Here is a 21,640-nt window from a genome sequence, read left to right as displayed (position 1 = left end):
GCTGCACTACCTGAGCCACTTGTGTGGGTTGTAGACTCCGTCTCATGCTACCACTAGAGTGAAAGCACCGCCAGCTTTCAAAAGTGACCAAAACATCAGCCAGAAAGCATAGGAGCTGAGAAGTGGTCTGTGGTCACCACCTGCAGAACAACCCCTTTATTGGGGGTGTCTTGCTAATTGCCTATAATTCCCACCTGTTGTCTATTCCATTTGCACAACAGCATGTGAAATTGATTGTCAATCAGTGTTGCTTCCTAAGTGGACAGTTTGATTTCACAGAAGTGTGAGATTGACTTGGAGTTACATTGTGTTGTTTAAGTGTTCCCTTTATTTTTTTGAGCAGTGTGTGTGTGTATATATATATATATATATATATATATATATATACAGTTCTTGTGCCCGGCACTCAATACCTCCTGTCGCAATGCCCCGGTGCCTTCCAACACAACATGTGAAATATATAACCCGACCAACGACGGCACTCACTGGGGAACTTGAAGTAATGGTAAGAAAGGGAGACAGACTCCTGTAGCTGATTGATCAGCTACAGGAGTCTATCTCCCTTTCTTAACATTACTTTAAGTTCCCCATTGAGTGCCGCCGTTGGTCGGGTTATATATATATATATGGAAAAAAAGGGATTCAGGAGAATGCGCCCATAGTGTAAATCCAATTTATTTTTTAAAACATATCAATAGAACCAAATTACAGGTATAGATGTAATAATACCTTTTTAGACCCACACTTTGGGCCAGTTTATACGTAAAAGAAAAATCCACAAGGCTGGTGCATCAACCGCTGTGTCCAGAAGCCGGGACCGTACACCGCGCTGCTTTCAGAAGCCCGCTCATTCGGTCTCTGCATCTCCCTGTGATCGTTGCGGGTGGCCGGACGGGCTTCTGAAAGCAGCGCGGTGTACGGTCCCGGCTTCTGGACACAGCGGTTGATGCACCAGCCTTGTGGATTTTTCTTTTACGTATAAACTGGCCCAAAGTGTGGGTCCAAAAAGGTATTATTACATTCAGGGCGCATTCTCCTGAATCCCTTTTTTTCCAGAAATTTGCTCAAGGAGTCCTGAGTGTTTTGGAGAAGTGCAGCGGTGGTGGTTCACCAGTGTTAACAGCCCAGGTGTGGAATCACCTGGGGACTGCAAACCATTAATTAAAGACTGACCAGCGCACCTGTACACCGTTCTTTGCCCAATATATATATATATATATATATATATATATATACATACAAATATAGATGGTCCCAGTGTGCCTACTTGTATTTATAAATGATTATTAAATAGACTAATTTGTTTATTAATTGTTTAATTACTGACTTAGAGCCATTCCTCCTGATCAGGACCCGCCAGTTTAAGTTTAAGTTCCAGAATACAAATACAAAGGGCGCTCTGACAGAGTTACTTTTATATCTGTCTTTTGGGTTATTTCCTTATATTCACCAAATGGCTCTACTTAAATATCTCTAGCTAGTACACCCTGTTATCCAATCATTTTATATCTCTTTCTCCAGAAATTTGGTTCTACCAATACCCATTTTTTTGTCCTACATATTGACTATATAAAATTGTTTATAAAACTTTTTTTTTTTAAAAACCTAAAACAAACAAACACGGTATATAGACAGTATAAAATTCAAATTGAATAGACAATATCCAACCAATGCATAATGTTACTTGACATGATATTACAATCAGTGGAGTCAAGTGTCACTCTTTCTGTCAAGATAGAAGTGGGTCCTTTTGGTACCATTATAGATTGAATTTTGTACTTTTAGGGTCTCTGTAGGGGATGCAGCTACATTGACGATAGTCGGGATCCCAGCTTTCAGGATATTGATGCCGGAATCCCAACTGCTGACAGTGCCGCCAGCCGGTATCCCGGCTCACAGGGGCTATTCCCACTCGTGGGTGTCCACGAGACCCATAGAACCTGTGGCGAGTGCAGCAAGCCCGTAAGAGGACTCTCTGCGCTCACCCCACTGCCGGCATACTGACAGCCAGGATGCCATTGTCTGTACACTGACAGCCGGCATCCTGACCGTCGGTTTTTCATACTGATCCCCTCTACAGAGTTGTGAACACTGATCTTTACTTCTAAACTCTGTAGAGACCATAAAAGTACAAAATTCCATATAGAACGGTACCAAAAGGACCCACTCTCATCCTGACAGAAAGAGTGACACTTGACTTCCCCTGATTGTAATATCATGTCAGGCTTTGTCACGGTCCAGGCTTAGTACATGTCCCCCTGAGTGTGTACTACACAGTGCACTGCTAATGATAAGTGTGCTGATGAGGTTTTGCTCAGTTTCCTCCTGCTGTCCCCTCTTGGTGGCCCTGCACCCGCTGTGCCGTTCTGATGATAACGTTTTAAGGTTCTTCTCCATTTTTGCTTTTTCATATGCACAGTCCCTGTAGTGTAACATTGGTATTATATATAGCAGTAATGAAACGTACATTCTGGTCATACTTCCACTTACTCATGCGTTGTGCAGTTATAATTATGTTGGCTGAAAGAATTATATACTGTATAATGCGGACTTGTGGAAATGAGACGCCTGAATCTGACTCTCTCTGTTAGTATTTCATGCTAACTGGCTTTTGTCACATGCTTCTGTGCTACTCATTTGTTATATATATATATATATATATATATATATATATATATAGTATATATATCTTAACCACTAAGAATAGAAACACAGACGACAGTGCTGGCATTTCAAATATTTGTCAAATTTAGTATTGACCAAATTATACTTGTAAATGTAGTTTTTTGAAATGGTGTCGGAACTAAAGAACGGATAAAACAACCAAACACACCCACACAGAAAGCAATCATTGGTGTTCAACTCTCCGTTCCACAACCCACCTGTTCAGATGGTGTAACCATTTCCTGTCCAGGACAATTGGTTTACTCCATACCCCACTGCAAGGAGAGCGCACTCACTAAGCCTAAAACTTGACAAACAAACTACCGATCTTTTCCGCCACACGCACACACTAATAAACCATACACAAAAACAGGTGGTGGGGGAGGGGGGGACTGGAACAAAGAGGCGGTTCCTCTGACTCACACCACTGTTAAAGACAAAAAAAAATCCTCCAGGTTTAACTACTATTGGCTGTTAAAAATGAATCTGACTCCCTTAAAGGGCAAACTACCGGGACATTATTAAAGGGGGCAACACTCAAACGCCTTGTGGTTTAATGTCCCTCGGGCTTACACAGCCTTCGGTGGAACAAATGGCACCAACGCAGAGCGTGTGTCTTATGTCATCGCAGAAGGCCATGTTCAATGTCGGGTCAGGGTTCCTGGCTGGAGAATTGTAATATTTGGATTAACAATCATGTAACTCAGACAAGTGACAACTGTGCATCTATTAATCCCTTTCAATAGCATTTGTAACAGTAATTTCTGTCCTACTGGAGATCCAAGGGGGTAATGTATCAAGCCTCAGGCAACTGCACCACTTTATCACTCTCCAAGGATTGGTACATCTCTCCCCCTGCTGACCCCGCCTCCAGTGAGTGATCATTTCCAGCCAAGGAGCACAGGTCCATCCAGACTAATCATGAACCTATTACATGGGATCAGGGTTGGACTGGCCCACAGGGGTACAGGGGAAACCACCGGTGGGCCCTCCTGCCTGGGGCCCCACCCCCTCCTCTAGGGATCAGGTTCCAGATTGTGCTGTTACTAATCTAGTACATTATCATGCATGTACTACAGTATTTACTGTTTAAATTTATCTAGGGGACCAACCCATGCAAAATGGTTAGGCAAACCAATGTGGCGGCTGTGCACACAACCTCTAGAGACTGGCCACACCCCTAAACATGGGCCTCTACCACTGTATTCCCCCAGTGGGCCCTACATGCCCCAGTCCGACCCTGCATGGATTACGTCTCACTTCTCTCAATTGCTATTATGTTGGATTTATGCCAGCTGCTATTTAATACTGCTTCTTTATTATATTTAATGATTTTAGACGATGTCTGAGTAACCCAAGAGCCCATGCAAACCACAGTCATCAGAGCCGAAAGTTTAGTGAGAAATAATAATGGGCTAATTGCCTCTCAGGTTGAATATATATCTTATTTACATGTCTGCACCTAAGTGTAGTGTATGATAATTATACCAATCTCTGTGTGGTATTAACATTGGTTGCTCTAATTTCATTATAGACAAGTCTGTTGATACGGGTGTGGCTCATTAGATCGACAGTGTTTAGGTCGACAACTATAGGTTGACAGTCACTAGGTCGACATGTTCTAGGTCGACATGTCAAAATGTCGACATGGGGTTTTCATGTTTTTTTGGTGTCGTTTTCTCCGTACAGTGACCGGGAAGTCCAATTAGTGCATCGTGTCTCCTCGCATGGCTCGCTATGCTTCGGGCAAGGTGCCTCGCTGCGCTCGGCACAGGTTACTATTCCCAATCGTAGTCTGCGTGGATCGTTAGGTATGAAAAAGTTTTAAAAGTTTTTTTGGGGAAAACCTCATGTCGACCTTTTGACCTGTCGACCTAGAAACCCTGTCGACCTAGTGACTGTCGACCTATAGTGGTCGTCCTAAACATTGTCGACCTAGACACTGTCGATCTTCAGACCGGATCCCCTAGATGGTTATATTATGAAGACTTCTATAATATCCACAATATCTTTGTAGGAGAAAGTTAGTTTTATGTACAGTAGCATTAGGATCATTTTCTTAAATGATCTGGTTAGGAAATTATATGAAATTAGAGATGTGCGCAGACCCCTGTCTTTTGGTTTTAATTCTTCATCGTGTTTTGGTTTTTGGCAAAACCATCCTCAAGTGTTTTGATTCAAATTTGATGTTTATTTTGGTTAAAAATCGATACAAAAAAAAAGAAAAGATAATCATTGATGAAAATGAAAAACAGCTAAAATCAGGTAATTTTTTTAAATCCAAAACCTGAAATGCAAATTTAAAATCCGAATTCCATACCGCGGAATGATCCGGACATCGCCTCTCCTCTGGAGATCCGGACTGGGTTTTGGTTTAGCTCCACAAAATTCGGTTGGATTTGGATCTCTTTAAAAGCGCACATCTTTGTATGAGATATAATTGAAGACTTTGGTACCTTTATGGACCATCAACATCGGATAATACACATAACCACCTGAATAATAATTGTAATAATTTAAAATATTTAATTCTTGATTTTATTTTTTTTAAACCAACAATTGAATAGCTTTATACACTGGGTGATATTGTGCTGTAGATCTCCTTATCGTCTTATTTATTTAAAAGTAGTAAAAAAGAAAACAGCTGCGGTACCAACTGATGCTAGGCCTAATGCAAGTTGAGAGCAAATCTGCAGCAATTGTTCCAGCATGAATGCTTAGAGGCACCCGGTTCTCTGCACTCGCACCTGCAATCACCTGCGATGCAGGTAGCGGGTTTAAAGAGCTTCTAAACACTGTTCTGGCATCAACGGACTGGAAGCAAATTCCTGGACACCCAGTATGACGCTGGCTGCAGCATTGGAGATGCGGAGACGAAAGCTGCCCCAATGCTGTGCAGATCATTACTATTCAACTAGAATCTTTCTCTCTCTCCTCCATATATAATATAGTTCTTCTGGATGGTGACAAATGCTCGGTGCAGGATGGGCAGCACGGGTCTCTATGGCTTGGGGGGCCCGTGTGCACCACACACCATGCACCTATTGGTAATATGCCATGGATTGTCACCCAGTTACACCACAAAATCCGCAAGTGGAGCTACAGCTGTGCCTCGCCTGTACTTGCGTACACTTGGCTCTGGATAACAGACATAGGGGTCTATTCATGAAGCAGTGAAAAGAGTAGAGCAGTGAGCCAGTGGAGAAGTTGGCCATGGCAACCAATCAGCTGCTCCGTACAACTGTATAGTAAGCAAATTATAAATGTTACTTCAGTGCTGATTGGTTGCCATGGGCAACTACTCTACTGGCTCACTTCTCCACACTTTTCACTGATTCATGAATAGACCCCCAAGCAAGACAAGCGCACAGAACCGACTTGCACTTATGTCTGTATTATCCCCGCTGTGTTCAGATGATATTGACCTTGTAACTTCACATACGTTATACATGCACACCTTATAGGAACTGGATGTATGACATGTGTACCTAATTGTTCTGAGTGAAAAATTATTTTCTCCATTATTACTGTGTACAGTATCTCTAGGTAGCATGTTTGCATTTCCTCGAGTACCGGGCCTCCTTCAGTTTCTCAGCAGACTTTACACATTGTACCAGGCACTGTTCAGAAAGATAACGTCATGTTTAAAATGCAAAGCTAAACAATTTATTCCGCTCAATGCTTTGAATATAGATAATATGAGTGTTTTTCCGTACTGTTGACTCTGACTAACGTTTTTCATTTAGAGTGTTGGCTGTGACTATGAAATAAACTCCAATGCTACAGAAGATCGATGCGGAATCTGCCTGGGAGACGGCTCCAGCTGCCAAACAGTCATGAAAACATTTGATCAAAGTGAAGGATTTGGTAATAGTTCTTCCCATTCTTTCCGAGTTGTTACTATATGTGAATGATAACGGTAGTCGATATTAACACTTACCCTGCTAATTGCAAATCAGTGTCATTGTTGCAACCAGGGTCTCCAAGATGGAAGGGGAGGGAGGGTACTAATTACCTGGGCCTGGACTTTTCTAAACGGTCCGGAAGTGTCTGTGCATAACAGTTTTTTATACTTTTTGTTTTTAGAGTTGCCGTGGCTATACCCTCGGGATTTGGCCACGTGTACCTCATCCTCAAGTCCAGCCACTGCTCTCTACAATACTGGTGGCAACACATTCATTTATTGATACTGTTTAAATGTGTAAACTAACTTTCACATTAATTTTTTTTTAACTTTGACCTCTTTTCCCTGCCTCCAGTGGCAGGACAACCAGTGGCAGCAGTACCACCTCCCCAGTAGGTGCGGTTGCTTCTGGTGGGAATCATCCAGAAATAACAGAGCAACTTTTGACGTGTACTCTTGGCGGGACTAGGCGATCCGGCACCTAGCCCTGCTACGGGAGTGCACAGAGACACTCCCATTGTAGTGAATGGGGAGCATGCGCATCATGGACAAGCGCGCAGCCCAGACACTGCGATGGATGTGCCTAGGAGGGTGCGCCCAGGTACAGACGGAGCCACGATTAGCATGGCTTCATCTGTAGTTCTGTGAACAATAAAGGAATTCCTGACTGAGGCAGTGGGGTTATTCCAGACCAAATCAACACAGGTTTCAGATTGTAATGAAATTTGGTATAATAAATGCTGCCATAGATGTAATAATAATAATAATAATAATTTGATTTATATAGCGCTCTTTCTCCAACAGAACTCAAGGCGCTTTAAAGACATCAAAAACAATGCACATAATACAGAAGATTTAAGTAATACATCAAAAGATTAACCACACAGACATAAAAGAAAACCTTGAGCACACAGAAAGAATAATGCATGATTGGTGTAGGCATTTTGGGTAATAACTTCCAAGGGTTTTGTATTCCACCCTCACAAGGTACCAGGTGCGGCAGCCATCTTGGGTGCGTAGGATTACCCAGGGTGGAATGTAAAGAAACCCCCAATTCTTAGGCTGATATGTTCACCGGTTTTGAAGTTATATGCCTTTAAAGCTGCAATTCTTTTCACCATGAGCAAGGGGCATGGTACACCTCACCGCTAGGTCACGATGCCTGGTGATAGAGACGCAAAGTCACGTGTACATAAAAGCAGTGGTCCCTTTCAATTGGTTTTGCTTATGCTGCATTGCCTATGGGAACTGGATGCTCATATAGCCCTGACGCTAATGGACCATTGCTTTAACACGTAAGTTTGCAGAGATATACACTATTTTTATTTATTGATTTATTTTTTTGGTCCCGACAGAGAATTAATATTTTCTACAGCATCCTTTTATTTACAGTATGCTATACACTTCAAGTTCCTGATTGACTCCAACCGTCTGACCTTTGGTCTGTGTGTATAACATTACAGTTGTCACTGCCCATTTGCCAGGGCTTGCTAAGAGTAAACTATTACAGTACGATTACAGTACTGTGCTGTATATCTATCCACTGCTAATAGCTCTACAGTACTGGATTAGTGGAGCATTAGCCATCCAGTGGTGAAGAAGTGTATTGCATGCTGTGTATGTTGTCGCGCCTCAACGAGCCTCTATGTGCAACACCTCAACAACCTGAGCTATGGCGAAGGCAGGACAAATACTCAGTTTAGGTGGAGAAACTGCAACGATGAGCGAGGCCCCATCTGTGTTAACATTTCTTTAAATTGCACTTGCAGCTTCAAGTGTGTTTGGAGACGAGATTCTACAGACTACTCCCACTTCTGTGCAGGCGCATAAACTTAAGTGGAAAGATACTCCATAAGGAAAGATACTTCAGTTGTGTTAAATAGGCCTGCTTCTTACATTTTCCTGGACCACGACAAATGGTCCAGCGACAGGATAGGTCTAGGTGGGCTTTATATGGTGAAAAAAAGCCCATTGGTCACTAAGTTAAGCTCACCCAAGCCTAACCTTTCCCTGGACCATTTGTGTCACATTTTAAAAAGCAGAGTGTTTAATTACAGAGGAGTATCAGACTGGGAGAGTATGTACTGGGAGCACGGAGGAACAAGAACTTGGAGAATGGGTGCTGGGTGGGAGAGACACAGCAGACAGGGAGCAGGGCCGTTTCTTGGGGCAGGCGAGCAGTGAAACCGCACTGGGCGCCTGCCACGGCACTAACTGTGGCTCCCTGCTTCCCCCTCCTATTTCTCCCTGAGTAACCCGCTCGTGGGGCGGAGTTTCACGGAATGACGCGGTTGCGTCGTTACGTCACCACGCAACCCCGTCACTCCGCGAGACTCCCCCCCCTTCCTGAGCGGAGTACAGAGGGGGATCCAAGTTAGGAAGAGGGAAAGGCCGGCGTGAGGAGCGACTGGTGAGGCAGGCCGAAGAGCGGTAATTGCCTCTGTAAGTATTCTCTCTCTCTCTCTCAATGTGTAAAATGGGGACACCTGCCGTAATGTGTGAAATGGGGACTCTTGCCTGCCGTAGTGTGGGGATTTAATGTATCAAGGGCATTGCGGTGTGTGGCATAATATGGTGCAGGGGGCATTACTGTGTGGGGCTTAATATGGTAGAATTTTTTTTTCCTGTGGTGGTCAAAAACTGGATTGTGAGGTAGTCTTTTGAGACGAGGCCATGCCCATTTAAATGAGGCCACACCCATTTAGATGAGGCCACGCCCCCTTGTCGGGTGCGCGCGCAAGTTGTTGTTTTTTATCTAGGTGTGTGTGTGTGGGGGCACTTTTTTATGTCATAGGGGGGGCGCATTTTTAAATCTCGCACTGGGAGCCAAATTGGCTAGAAACAGCCCTGACAGGGAGCAACACTGCACTCACAAAAAGAAGCCTCAGTCACCTATCATTGGACCAGTGCTCAAGCTACTGTGCAATTCTCCCATTTGTGGTATATTACAAGGGAAAAATAAAAACTGAGCATCTTAGCTATGCTGTTATTTCAGACTGTCTGGAACACAACCCAGTGACAGTCTACTGCTTCCAGAGGAAACTCAAACTTCATGTAGAATAAATTTGAAGAATCACAAAAAAAAGATTTTCTACTTCTCTGATGGATCTGCTGCACAATTTAAGAATAAGTAAAACTTTGGCAACTTATGTTCTCTTAAAGGTGATTTTGGTATAGAAGCAGAGTGGCATTTTTCCGCGACTGTTCGAGTCAAAGGTCCTTGCGATAGTGTAGGTGGCACAGTGAAGAGGTTAGCATCCTTAGCAGCCCTGAAACGTCCATATGATAATCAGATTTTTACGCCACAACAACTTTTTGACTGGGCAGAGGAAAACATTACAGGAATGCGTGATACTTTTTTTACTTTCAAAGTTTTTCTTATTCTTAACTTGTGCGGCTGACTCATCAGAGAAGTACAAAATCTTTTTTGGGTGATTTCTCTAATTTATTCTACAAGAAGTTTGAGTTTCCTCTGGAAGCAGTAGACTGTGTTGTGTTCCAGACAGTCTGAAATAACACCATAGCTTATAAGCTCAGTTTTTGTTTTTCCCTTGTAATACATCATAAATGGGAGAATTGTACAGTAGCTTGAGCATAGCCGGGTGACTGAGGGTTCTTCTTTTGAGAGCAGTGTTGCTCCCAGTCTGCTGTGTCTCTACCTCCCAGCACCCATTCTCCAAGTTGCTGTTCTTTCCTCTTAACCCTCAGTCAGGCGCAGCTGGCATGATAGTCGCCGCAAAGCTGTTCTCGCTCCTTCTCCGGCCCAAGGGGGCGCAGGGGCCTGTCCCTCCTATTACCGTCCTATCTCTAGGTGCTGACTGCGCCCAAACTCCTCCCACTTTTGAAGGTTCGTTTTTCCTTTTATTTTCATCTATTAACTGTTTATTTTGCTCATTTTATGAATGAAAATGACAAAGGTTGTGGATATTTTGCAGAAATATGTAGGTTTGTCCAGGGGGGCCTCTCAGGCACACTGCGCCCAATCTTATACTCATGTTCGTGTTTTGTCTTTTCTCTATCGTCCTAAGTGGATGCTGGGGTTCCTGAAAGGACCATGGGGAATAGCGGCTCCGCAGGAGACAGGGCACAAAAGTAAAGCTTTTACAGGTCAGGTGGTGTGTACTGGCCCCTCCCCCTATGACCCTCCTCCAGACTCCAGTTAGATTTTTGTGCCCGGCCGAGAAGGGTGCAATTCTAGGTGGCTCTCATAAAGAGCTGCTTAGAGAGTTTAGCTTAGGTTTTTTATTTTACAGTGATTCCTGCTGGCAACAGGATCACTGCAACGAGGGACAGAGGGGAGAAGAAGTGAACTCACCTGCGTGCAGGATGGATTGGCTTCTTGGCTACTGGACATGAAGCTCCAGAGGGACGATCACAGGTACAGCCTGGATGGTCACCGGAGCCACGCCGCCGGCCCCCTCACAGATGCTGAAGCAAGAAGAGGTCCAGAATCGGCGGCTGAAGACTCCTGCAGTCTTCTTAAGGTAGCGCACAGCACTGCAGCTGTGCGCCATTTTCCTCTCAGCACACTTCACACGGCAGTCACTGAGGGTGCAGGGCGCTGGGGGGGGGCGCCCTGGGAGGCAAATGAAAACCTTTAAAAAGGCTAAAAATACCTCACATATAGCCCCAGAGGCTATATGGAGATATTTACCCCTGCCTAAATGTACTAAATAGCGGGAGACGAGCCCGCCGAAAAAGGGGCGGGGCCTATCTCCTCAGCACACGGCGCCATTTTCTGTCACAGCTCCGCTGGTCAGGAAGGCTCCCAGGTCTCTCCCCTGCACTGCACTACAGAAACAGGGTATAACAGAGAGGGGGGGCAAAATAAATGGCAATATATTAATATAAAAGCAGCTATAAGGGAGCACTTAATCATAAGGCTATCCCTGTCATATATAGCGCTTTTTGGTGTGTGCTGGCAGACTCTCCCTCTGTCTCCCCAAAGGGCTAGTGGGTCCTGTCTTCGTATAGAGCATTCCCTGTGTGTCTGCTGTGTGTCGGTACGTGTGTGTCGACATGTATGAGGACGTTATTGGTGTGGAGGCGGAGCAATTGCCAAATATGAGGATGTCACCTCCTAGGGGGTCGACACCAGAATGGATGCCTTTATTTGTGGAATTACGGGATAGCGTCAACTCGCTTAAGCAGTCGTTTGCCGACATGAGGCGGCCGGACACTCAATTAGTGCCTGTCCAGGCGCCTCAAATACCGTCAGGGGCTGTAAAACGCCCCTTGCCTCAGTCGGTCGACACAGACCCAGACACAGGCACTGATTCCGGTGGTGAAGGTGACGAATTAACCGTATTTTCCAGTAGGGCCACACGTTATATGATTTTGGCAATAAAGGAGATGTTACATTTAGCTGATACTACAGGTACCACTAAACAGGGTATTATGTGGGGTGTGAAAAAACTACCAGTAGTTTTTACCGAATCAGAAGAATTAAATGACGTGTGTGATGAAGCGTGGGGTGCCCCAATAAAAAAACTGCTAATTTCAAAGAAGTTATTGGCTTTATACCCTTTCCCGCCAGAGGTTAGGGAGCGCTGGGAAACACCTCCTAGGGTGGACAAAGCGCTAACACGCTTATCAAAACAAGTGGCGTTACCCTCTCCTGAGACGGCCGCACTTAAAGATCCATCAGATATGAGGATGGAAAATATCCAAAAAGGTATATACACACATGCAGGTGTTATACTACGACCAGATATTGCGACTGCCTGGATGTGCAGTGCTGGGGTAGTTTGGTCAGAGTCCCTGATCGAAAATATTGATACCCTGGACAGGGACAATATTTTACTGTCGTTAGAACAAATAAAGGATGCATTTCTTTATATGCGTGATGCACAGAGAGATATCTGCACACTGGCATCACGGGTAAGTGCTATGTCCATTTCGGCCAGAAGAGCTTTATGGACACGACAGTGGACAGGCGATGCGTAGAGGAGTTATTTGGGGTCGTTCTATCGGATTTGGTGGCCACGGCTACGGCCGGGAAATCCACCTTTCTACCTCAAGTCACTCCCCAACAGAAAAAGGCACCGACCTTTCAACCGCAGCCCTTTCGTTCCTTTAAAAATAAGAGAGCAAAGGGCTATTCATATCTGCCACGAGGCAGAGGACGAGGGAAGAGACAGCAACAGGCAGCTCCTTCCCAGGAACAGAAGCCCTCCCCGGCTTCTACAAAAGCCTCAGCATGACGCTGGGGCTTCGCAAGCGGACTCGGGGGCGGTAGGCGGTCGTCTCAAGAATTACAGCGCGCAGTGGGCTCACTCGCAGGTAAATCCCTGGATCCTGCAGATAATATCTCAGGGGTACAGGTTGAAATTAGAGACAGAGCCACCTCGCCGTTTCCTGAAGTCTGCTTTACCAACGTCCCCCTCAGAAAGGGAGACGGTTTTGGAAGCCATTCACAAGCTGTATTCTCAGCAGGTGATAGTCAAGGTACCTCTTCTACAACAAGGGAAGGGGTATTATTCCACTCTTTTTGTGGTACCGAAGCCGGATGGCTCGGTAAGGCCTATTCTAAATCTGAAGTCCTTGAACCTGTACATAAAGAAGTTCAAGTTCAAGATGGAGTCACTCAGAGCAGTGATAGCGAACCTGGAAGAAGGGGACTTTATGGTATCCTTGGACATCAAGGATGCGTATCTCCACGTTCCAATTACCCCTCACACCAGGGGTACCTCAGGTTCGTTGTACAAAACTGTCACTATCAGTTTCAGACGCTGCCGTTTGGTTTGTCCACGGCATCTCGGGTCTTTACAAAGGTAATGGCCGAGATAATATTTCTTCTTCGAAGAAAAGGCGTATTAATTATCCCATACTTGGACGATCTCCTAATAAGGGCAAGGTCCAGAGAACAGCTAGAGATGGGTTTAGCACTATCTCAAGAGGTGCTAAAGCAGCACGGATGGATTCTGAATATTCCAAAATCCCAATTAATGCCGACAACTCGTCTGCTGTTCCTGGGGATGATTCTGGACACAGTTCAGAAAAAGGTTTTTCTTCCCGAAGAAAAAGCCAAGGAGTTATCTGACCTGGTCAGGAACCTCCTAAAACCAGGAAAGGTGTCTGTACATCAATGCACAAGAGTCCTGGGAAAAAATGGTAGCTTCTTACGAAGCAATCCCTTTCGGCAGATTCCATGCAAAGGGATCTGTTGGACAAATGGTCAGGGTCGCATCTTCAGATGCACCTGCGGATAACCCTGTCGCCGAGGACAAGGGTATCCCTTCTGTGGTGGTTGCAGGAGGCTCATCTATTGGAGGGCCGCAGATTCGGCATGCAGGATTGGATCCTGGTGACCACGGATGCCAGCCTGAGAGGCTGGGGAGCAGTCACACAGGGAAGAAATTTCCAGGGAGTGTGGTCGAGCCTGAAAAAGTCTCTTCACATAAGCATTCTGGAACTAAGAGCAATCTACAATGCTCTAAGCCAGGCGAAACCTCTGCTTCAAGGAAGACCGGTGTTGATCCAGTCGGACAACATCACGGCAGTCGCCCATGTAAACAGACAGGGCGGCACAAGAAGCAGGAGGGCAATGGCAGAAGCTGCCAGGATCCTTCGCTGGGCGGAGAATCACGTGATAGCACTGTCAGCAGTATTCATCCCGGGCGTGGACAACTGGGAAGCAGACTTCCTCAGCAGACACGACCTTCACCCGGGAGAGTGGGGACTTCATCCAGAAGTTTTCCACATGCTATTAAACCGTTGGGTAAAACCAATGGTGGACATGATGGCGTCTCGCCTCAACAAGACACTGGACAGGTATTGCGCCAGGTCAAGAGATCCGCAGGCAATAGCTGTGGACGCGCTGGTAACACATTGGGTGTACCAGTCGGTATAGGTGTTTCCTCCTCTGCCTCTCATACCAAAGGTTTTGAGGATTATACGGCAAAGAGGAGTAAGACTAGTGGCTCCGGATTGGCCAAGAAGGACTTGGTACCCGGAACTTCAAGAGATGGTCACGGACGATCCGTGGCCTCTACTTCTGAGAAGGGACCTGCTTCAGCAGGGTCCTTGTCTTTTTCAAGACTTACCGCGGCTGCGTTTGACGGCATGGCGTTTGAATGCCAGATCCTAAAAGGAAAAGGCATTCCAGAAGAAGTCATTCCTACCTTGATAAAGGCAAGGAAGGAAGTCACCGCGAAGCATTATCGCCGTATTTGGCGAAAATATGTTGCGTGGTGCGAGCAGCGGAGTGCTCCGATGGAGGAATTTCAACTGGGTCGTTTTCCTACATTTCCTGCAATCATGGATTGTCTATGGGTCTCAAATTGGGATCTATTAAGGTTCAAATTTCGGCCCTATCAATATTCTTCCAAAAAGAATTGGCCTCAGTCCCTGAGGTCCAGATTTTTATCAAAGGAGTACTGCATATACAGCCTCCTGTGGTGCCTAAGGTGGCACCGTGGGATCTAAATGTAGTTTTAGATTTCCTCAAATCCAATTGGTTTGAACCACTAAAGAATGTGGATTTGAAATATCTCACATGGAAAGTGACTATGTTACTGGCCCTGGCTTCGGCCGGGAGAGTATCTGAACTGGCGGCTTTGTCTTATAAAAGCCCTTATTTAATTTTCCATTCGACATAGGGCAGAGCTGCGGACGCGTCCGCATTTTCTCCCTAAGGTGGTATCAGCGTTTCACCTGAACCAGCCTCTTGTAGTGCCTGCGGCTACAGACGACTTGAAGGACTCCAAGTTGTTGGACGTTGTCAGAGCCTTAAAAATATACATTTAAAGGACGGCTGGAGTCAGAAAATCTGACTCGCTGTTTATACTGTATGCACCCAACAAGTTGGGTGCACCTGCTTCTAAGCAGTCGATTGCTCGTTGGATTTGTAACAAAATTCAACTTGTACATTCTGTGGCAGGCCTGCCACAGCCTAAATCTGTTAAGGCCCATTCCGCAAGGAAGGTGGGCTCATCTTGGGCGGCTGCCCGAGGGGTCTCGGCATTACAACTCTGCCGAGCAGCTACGTGGTCAGGGGAGAACACGTTTGTAAATTTTTACAAATTTGATACCCTGGCAAAGGAGGACCTGGAGTTCTCTCATTCGGTGCTGCAGAGTCATCCGCACTCTCCCGCCCGTTTGGGAGCTTTGGTATAATCCCCATGGTCCTTTCAGGAACCCCAGCATCCACTTAGGACGATAGAGAAAATAAGAATTTACTTACCGATAATTCTATTTCTCGGAGTCCGTAGTGGATGCTGGGCGCCCATCCCAAGTGCGGATTATCTGCAATACTTGTACATAGTTATTGTTAACTAATTCGGGTTATTGTTTAGGAAGCCATCTTTCAGAGGCTCCTCTGTTATCATACTGTTAACTGGGTTTAGATCACAAGTTGTACGGTGTGATTGGTGTGGCTGGTATGAGTCTTACCCGGGATTCAAAATCCTCCCTTATTGTGTACGCTCGTCCGGGCACAGTACCTAACTGGAGTCTGGAGGAGGGTCATAGGGGGAGGGGCCAGTACACACCACCTGACCTGTAAAAGCTTTACTTTTGTGCCCTGTCTCCTGCGGAGCCGCTATTCCCCATGGTCCTTTCAGGAACCCCAGCATCCACTACGGACTCCGAGAAATAGAATTATCGGTAAGTAAATTCTTATTTTTTGCTTCAGATTTTCTGCTGAAATGGCCCGTAAAACCTACGATTTCTCTCTTTGTACGTCCTAGTGAAGGTCACTGATCACTTTAAGAGTGTTAAAATTGAGTTAATTAGGTGCTAATGATGATTTTCTAACAGGCGCCTGTCAGGCGCACCGCGCCGGTACCCGGGAGTCCCAGAGGTGCGCCTGGTGGAGGGTTAAGGCGAGTACACACTGTGAGATCCTTGCTATGCCCGATGTTGGCTATGCGATTTCCCTTGATCTCCTCTAGAGCCCAGATAGGACAGATTTTGACTATTTGTGCTTGAGATTTTGTCTATATACGATTGTGACTAAGTGGGTCATTCTGAGATGATCGTAACTGTGCTAAATTTAGCACAGCTACGATCATTCACACTGACATTTGACATGCGGGGGGACGCCCAGCACAGGGCTATCCCGCACCGCATGTCAGTGCCGGCCCCCCCGCAGAAGTGCAAAGGCACTGCACAGCGGCGATACCTTTGCACTTCAAGAGTAGCTCCCGACCAGCGCATCATTAGTGTGCTGGCCGGGAGCTACTCATCGCTCCCCAGCCCGCAGCGGCTGCGTGTGACGTCACGCAGCCGCTGCGGCCCGCCCCCCGTTCGGCCCGGCCACTCCTTCGTTGGCCGGACCGCACCCACGAAACGGCGGCCAAACGCCGCCACTTCGCCCCCGCCCAGCAACCGCCTCTGCCTGTCAATCAGGCAGAGGTGATCGTAGCGGCCCGACGGCCTACGGCCGTCTGGCATGCGCCGGTGCATGCGCATTTCTGACCCGATTGCACCGCTGAGATAAACTGCAGCGTGTGATTGGGTCAGAATGACCCTCCAAGTGCCAATTTTGACTATACTTTGTACTAGATAGTACACTAGATAGTCAAGATTAACTTGCCTGCACAGTCTATCTAGCCTTGCGATACCGACCCCGCGGAAGTATGAATCGGGATAGAATCGGTGTCGCAAGCTGCCTAACACCTTGAGATATGCACTAACTTTCCTTAAGATTTTGACTGTATAGTTAAAATCTTACAGATTTATCTCACCGTGTGTACACACCTTTACAGTGTAAATTATTCCTCTGTAATTAAACACTCCGCTTTTTCAAATGTGACATAAATGGTCCAGGGACAGGTTAGGTTTAGGTGGGCTTAACTTAGTGACCATTGCGGTTTTCTTCACTATTTAAAGCCCACCCAAACCTATCCTGTCCCTGGAACACTTGTAGGAAAATGTAAGAGGCAGGCCTATTTAAAACAATTTAAGTATCTTTCCACATGAAGTACAGTATCTTTCCACTTAAGGTTATGCGCCTGCACAGAAGTGGGAGCTGGCGCAGTCTGTAGAATCTCGTCCCCAAACACACCTGAAGAGAAGTATGCATTGGAAAAAATATGTTTGTTGATTTTTTAAATACAATTTTTAGGAATCACTCAAAAAGTGAAAGCTCTTATAGCATGTGATCCCATCATGATCCCAAAATAAAACTTTGAGGATTTATTTACAATAGTATGAACATTTTTTTAGATTTTTTTTCAAGGAATTTAAATTAATTGGCTGTTTGATTAAATCTAAATTTAGTTTTTTGAAAAATGTAGAATTTAGAATTTTAATGGAAATATACTGCTGTGTTATATATATATTATATGAAAGCCCATAAAAAGAGGTTTAAAATGAGGCCTTGCCCAACTGTCTAGCTTAATTAGATGAGCTGCAAGTGCAATTTAAAAAAAAAATGCTAATAGCAAATTTTTTGTAAAAAAATTGCAACTTTAAGGGCATATAACTTCAAAACCGTTGAACCATTAATGGTAAGAAAACTAAGGAGGTTGTGATAGATTTTAGGAAATCTCAAAAATCTAGCATCTGCCAATTGATATTGAATGGTGAGGAGATGGATAGGGTTACCGATGTGAACATTTTTGGGATTAAATTTACAGAGGATTTATCATGGTCCTTGCATATCAAGTCAGTGGTCGGGAAGGCTCAGCAGCGTCTTTTTTTCTTACGGAAGCTCCAAGCAGCAGGTCTGCAGCAATCAACTCTTGTTAATTTTTACCGCTGTGTGATTGAGAGCTTGCTGACCTACGCAATCACGGTGTGGTATGGTAATGCCAAGTGTTCTGATCTTGTTGCCTTGGAAAGAGTGATTAAATCTGCAGAGAGGATCATTGGCCAATCCTTGGCTAGGTTGGCGGACGTACTCACTGCAAGGAGTCTGTCGAAGGCACTTAAGATGATTGAAGATAGGGGTCACCCCTGTAATGCATTTTTTTTCCCTTCTGCCATCGGGGAGAAGTTATAGGTGTTCAAGATATCGTACCACTAGGTTAAGGAATAGTTTCTTCCCTTTTGTGATTGTTAGCTTGAATTCTCAACTTTGCTAAATTTTATGTGATGTATTTTATCTGGTGTATATGATACGAGAACTGCATGTAATTTCACTATACATGTTTATGTTATAGTGACAATAAATTATTCTTATCTTATATCAGCCTAAGATTTTGGTGTGGTTTTTTTTACACCTATGGCAGCATTTATAATACCAAATTTTATTACAATCTGAAATAGTCAGTCTGAAACCTGTGTTGTGTTAAGAAACCAAAGAAAAGCCCTCCAAGCGCTATGATATCAGATATTGACACTTCTATTTAAATTAATGATCATACATTTTTATGAGGAATTTTTTATTTAAAATATATAGGCACAAAAAGATACACATTTATTTAATTAATATCTACAAAAAGTGAGTCCTAATACCGGTATACTACATATAAACAATACAGCATAAAACATATATTAGGGGGTGAAATGCCTCCGCAAATCTTTCACCTTAGAGGATAATTAATCCTTTATGACGTGCAGTATGATAAGTCCCAAGATCTTGCAGTGTCCTTATTAGGAACTTGCTATCAAATAAAACTCATACAAAGTCCATAAATTCTTCAAGGGCATTCATAAACATGAATTGAAAGTCACTTCTAGAAGTTGGGAATCACCGCAAATTGCTTGTAAATCCGTAAGTGTCAAATAAAGCAAAGCATCAGATGTCCGCCGGCAGACGTGGTATGGTGCTCTAGCATCAACTAGTTTCGCCTGTCTAGCAGTCAACCTGTGTTGATTTGGTGTGGAATAACTCATTGGTGAAATAATCCTTGCCGTACAATAAGAGGAAAATTAACTGTTTTTGTAGCTCAACAAAAAGTAATTAAGGGCCTAATTCAGACTTGATCGCAGCAGCAAATTTGTGCACTGCAGGGGGGGGGGGGGGGGGGGCAGATATAACATGTGCAAAGAGAGTTAGATTTGGGTGGGTTATATTGTTCCTGTGCAGGGTAAATACTGGCTGCTTTATTTTTACACTTTATTTTTACACTGCAATGTAGATTTCAGTTTGAACACACCCCACCCAAATCTAATTCTCTCTCACATGTTATATCTGCCCACCCTGCACTGCACATGGGCCCTCATTCCGAGTTGTTCGCTCGCAAGCGGATTTTAGCAGATTTGCTCATGCTAAGCCGCCGCCTACTGGGAGTGAATCTTAGCATCTTAAAATTGCGAACGATGTATTCGCAATATTGCGATTACACACCTCGTAGCAGTTTCTGAGTAGCTCAAGACTTACTCGGCATCTGCGATCAGTTCAGTGCTTGTCGTTCCTGGTTTGACGTCACAAACACACCCAGCGTTCGGCCAGACACTCCTCCGTTTCTCCGGCCACTCCTGCGTTTTTTCCGGAAACGGTAGCGTTTTTTCCCACATGCCCATAAAACGGCCTGTTTCCACCCAGTAACACCCATTTCCTGTCAATCACATTACGATCGCCAGAACGATGAAAATGCCGTGAGTAAAATTCCTAACTGCATAGCAAATTTACTTGGCACAGTCGCAGTGCGGACATTGCGCATGCGCATTAAGCGGAAAATCGCTGCGATGCGAAGATTTTTACCGAGCGAACAACTCGGAATGAGGGCCATGGTTTTGTCCATTAGCTAACAAATTTGCTGCTGTGATCAGGTCTGAATTAGGCCCTAAATGTACTCCACTGGTTTACGTTACACAAAGCAATTGGAGCTGTATATTTGAATCCACGCACTAGATGGTGCTATTCTCTCAGATTTTCCAGGCACTGTAATATGGACACTGTCCTGTAGCTGAGACTACCAGGGACCTGTACCTCGGCCACACTGCTTACTATAATTAGAGTCCTCCTTCGCATAAGGCCCTGCTGACTGGTGGTATGGGAACCGGTTACTCGCTTTCCCCAGACTTTCTGTCATATTGACTTTAGCTGAAATGTCCCTGAGTCGCCGGGGTCGGCATATCCCTGGGAGACCTACTGACATAAGGGTCCATACTTGCCTACTTTTTTGCCGTTCCCTCCGGGAGGGAGCAACGAGTCACATAGAAGCGGATTTGGAGGAGGTGGTACGGGGGTGTGGTGACGTGACCGCATTATTGTAGCCCTGCCCATTGCTTTACAATTCCCACCTTACCAGCATTGTAAAGTGGGGGCGGGGCTACGATGATGCGATTTAGCGCAGATCGCGTCATTGTCCCACCCGCTTCTCCTCTGTGACAGGATGCCACTTCTCCTCTGTGATGGGATGCCATGGAGAGCGGATGAAGGTGCACAGATGCCAAAGTATTGAACTTGTAGAACTTAGCAAACGTGTTCGAAAGAGACCAAGTAGCTGCTCGGCAGAGCTGTAAAGCCGAGACACCCCGGGCAGCCACCCAGGAAGATCCCACTGACCTAGTAGAGTGGGCCTGTACAGATTTTGGACATGGCAAACCTGCCGTGGAATAAGCATGCTGGATAATAAGCCTGATCCAGCGTGCAATTGTTGGCTTTGAAGTAGTACACCCAATTTTATTGGGATCATAAAAAAACAAACAGCGAGTCCGATTTTCTGTGATGAGCTGTTCGCTTTACATTCACCTTCAAAGCCTTCACAACATCCAAAGACTTTGAAGTAGCAGAGGTGTTGATAACAACCGGAACCACAATAGGTTGGTTGATGTGAAACGCAGACACCACTTTAGGAAGAACTTGCTGATGAGTTCTGAGTTCAGCTCTGTCCTCATGGAAAATTAAATAGAGACTTTTGTGAGACAAAGCCCCCAGCTCCAACATGCGTCTTGCTGAATCCAAGACCAACAGTGTGACGGTCTTCCATGTAAGATATTTTACGTCCACCTCATGTAACGGTTCAAACCAGTCCGATTGGAGGAACTGCAGCATCACATTGAGATCCCAAGGTGCCGTGGGAGGCACAAAGGGAGGTTTGATGTTCAGAACACCTTTCAAGAAAGTCTGGACCTCAGGAAGAGAAGCCAATTGTCTTTGAAAGAAAATGGACAAGGACGAAATCTGGACTTTTATGAAGCCTGACATAGGCCCACATCCACACCTGCTTGCAGAAA

General features: G+C 45.1%; 1 protein-coding gene across 1 annotated transcript in view; it reads left to right on the top strand.

Moving 5' to 3' along the window:
• Positions 1–21,640, top strand: part of ADAMTS12 (ADAM metallopeptidase with thrombospondin type 1 motif 12) — a 1,230,701-nt gene that overhangs the window by 930,559 nt on the left and 278,502 nt on the right. The window contains exon 14 of the mRNA XM_063960568.1: positions 6,411–6,531. Coding sequence (XP_063816638.1) covers positions 6,411–6,531 — 121 coding nt within the window. The remainder of the gene's footprint in view (positions 1–6,410; positions 6,532–21,640) is intronic.

This window comes from Pseudophryne corroboree, chromosome 1, assembly GCF_028390025.1.
Source record: "Pseudophryne corroboree isolate aPseCor3 chromosome 1, aPseCor3.hap2, whole genome shotgun sequence".
In the NCBI taxonomy this organism is placed as follows: domain Eukaryota; kingdom Metazoa; phylum Chordata; class Amphibia; order Anura; family Myobatrachidae; genus Pseudophryne; species Pseudophryne corroboree.
The sequence above is the reverse complement of the archived record's forward strand: the minus strand, read 5'-3'. Positions and strand labels throughout refer to the sequence as shown.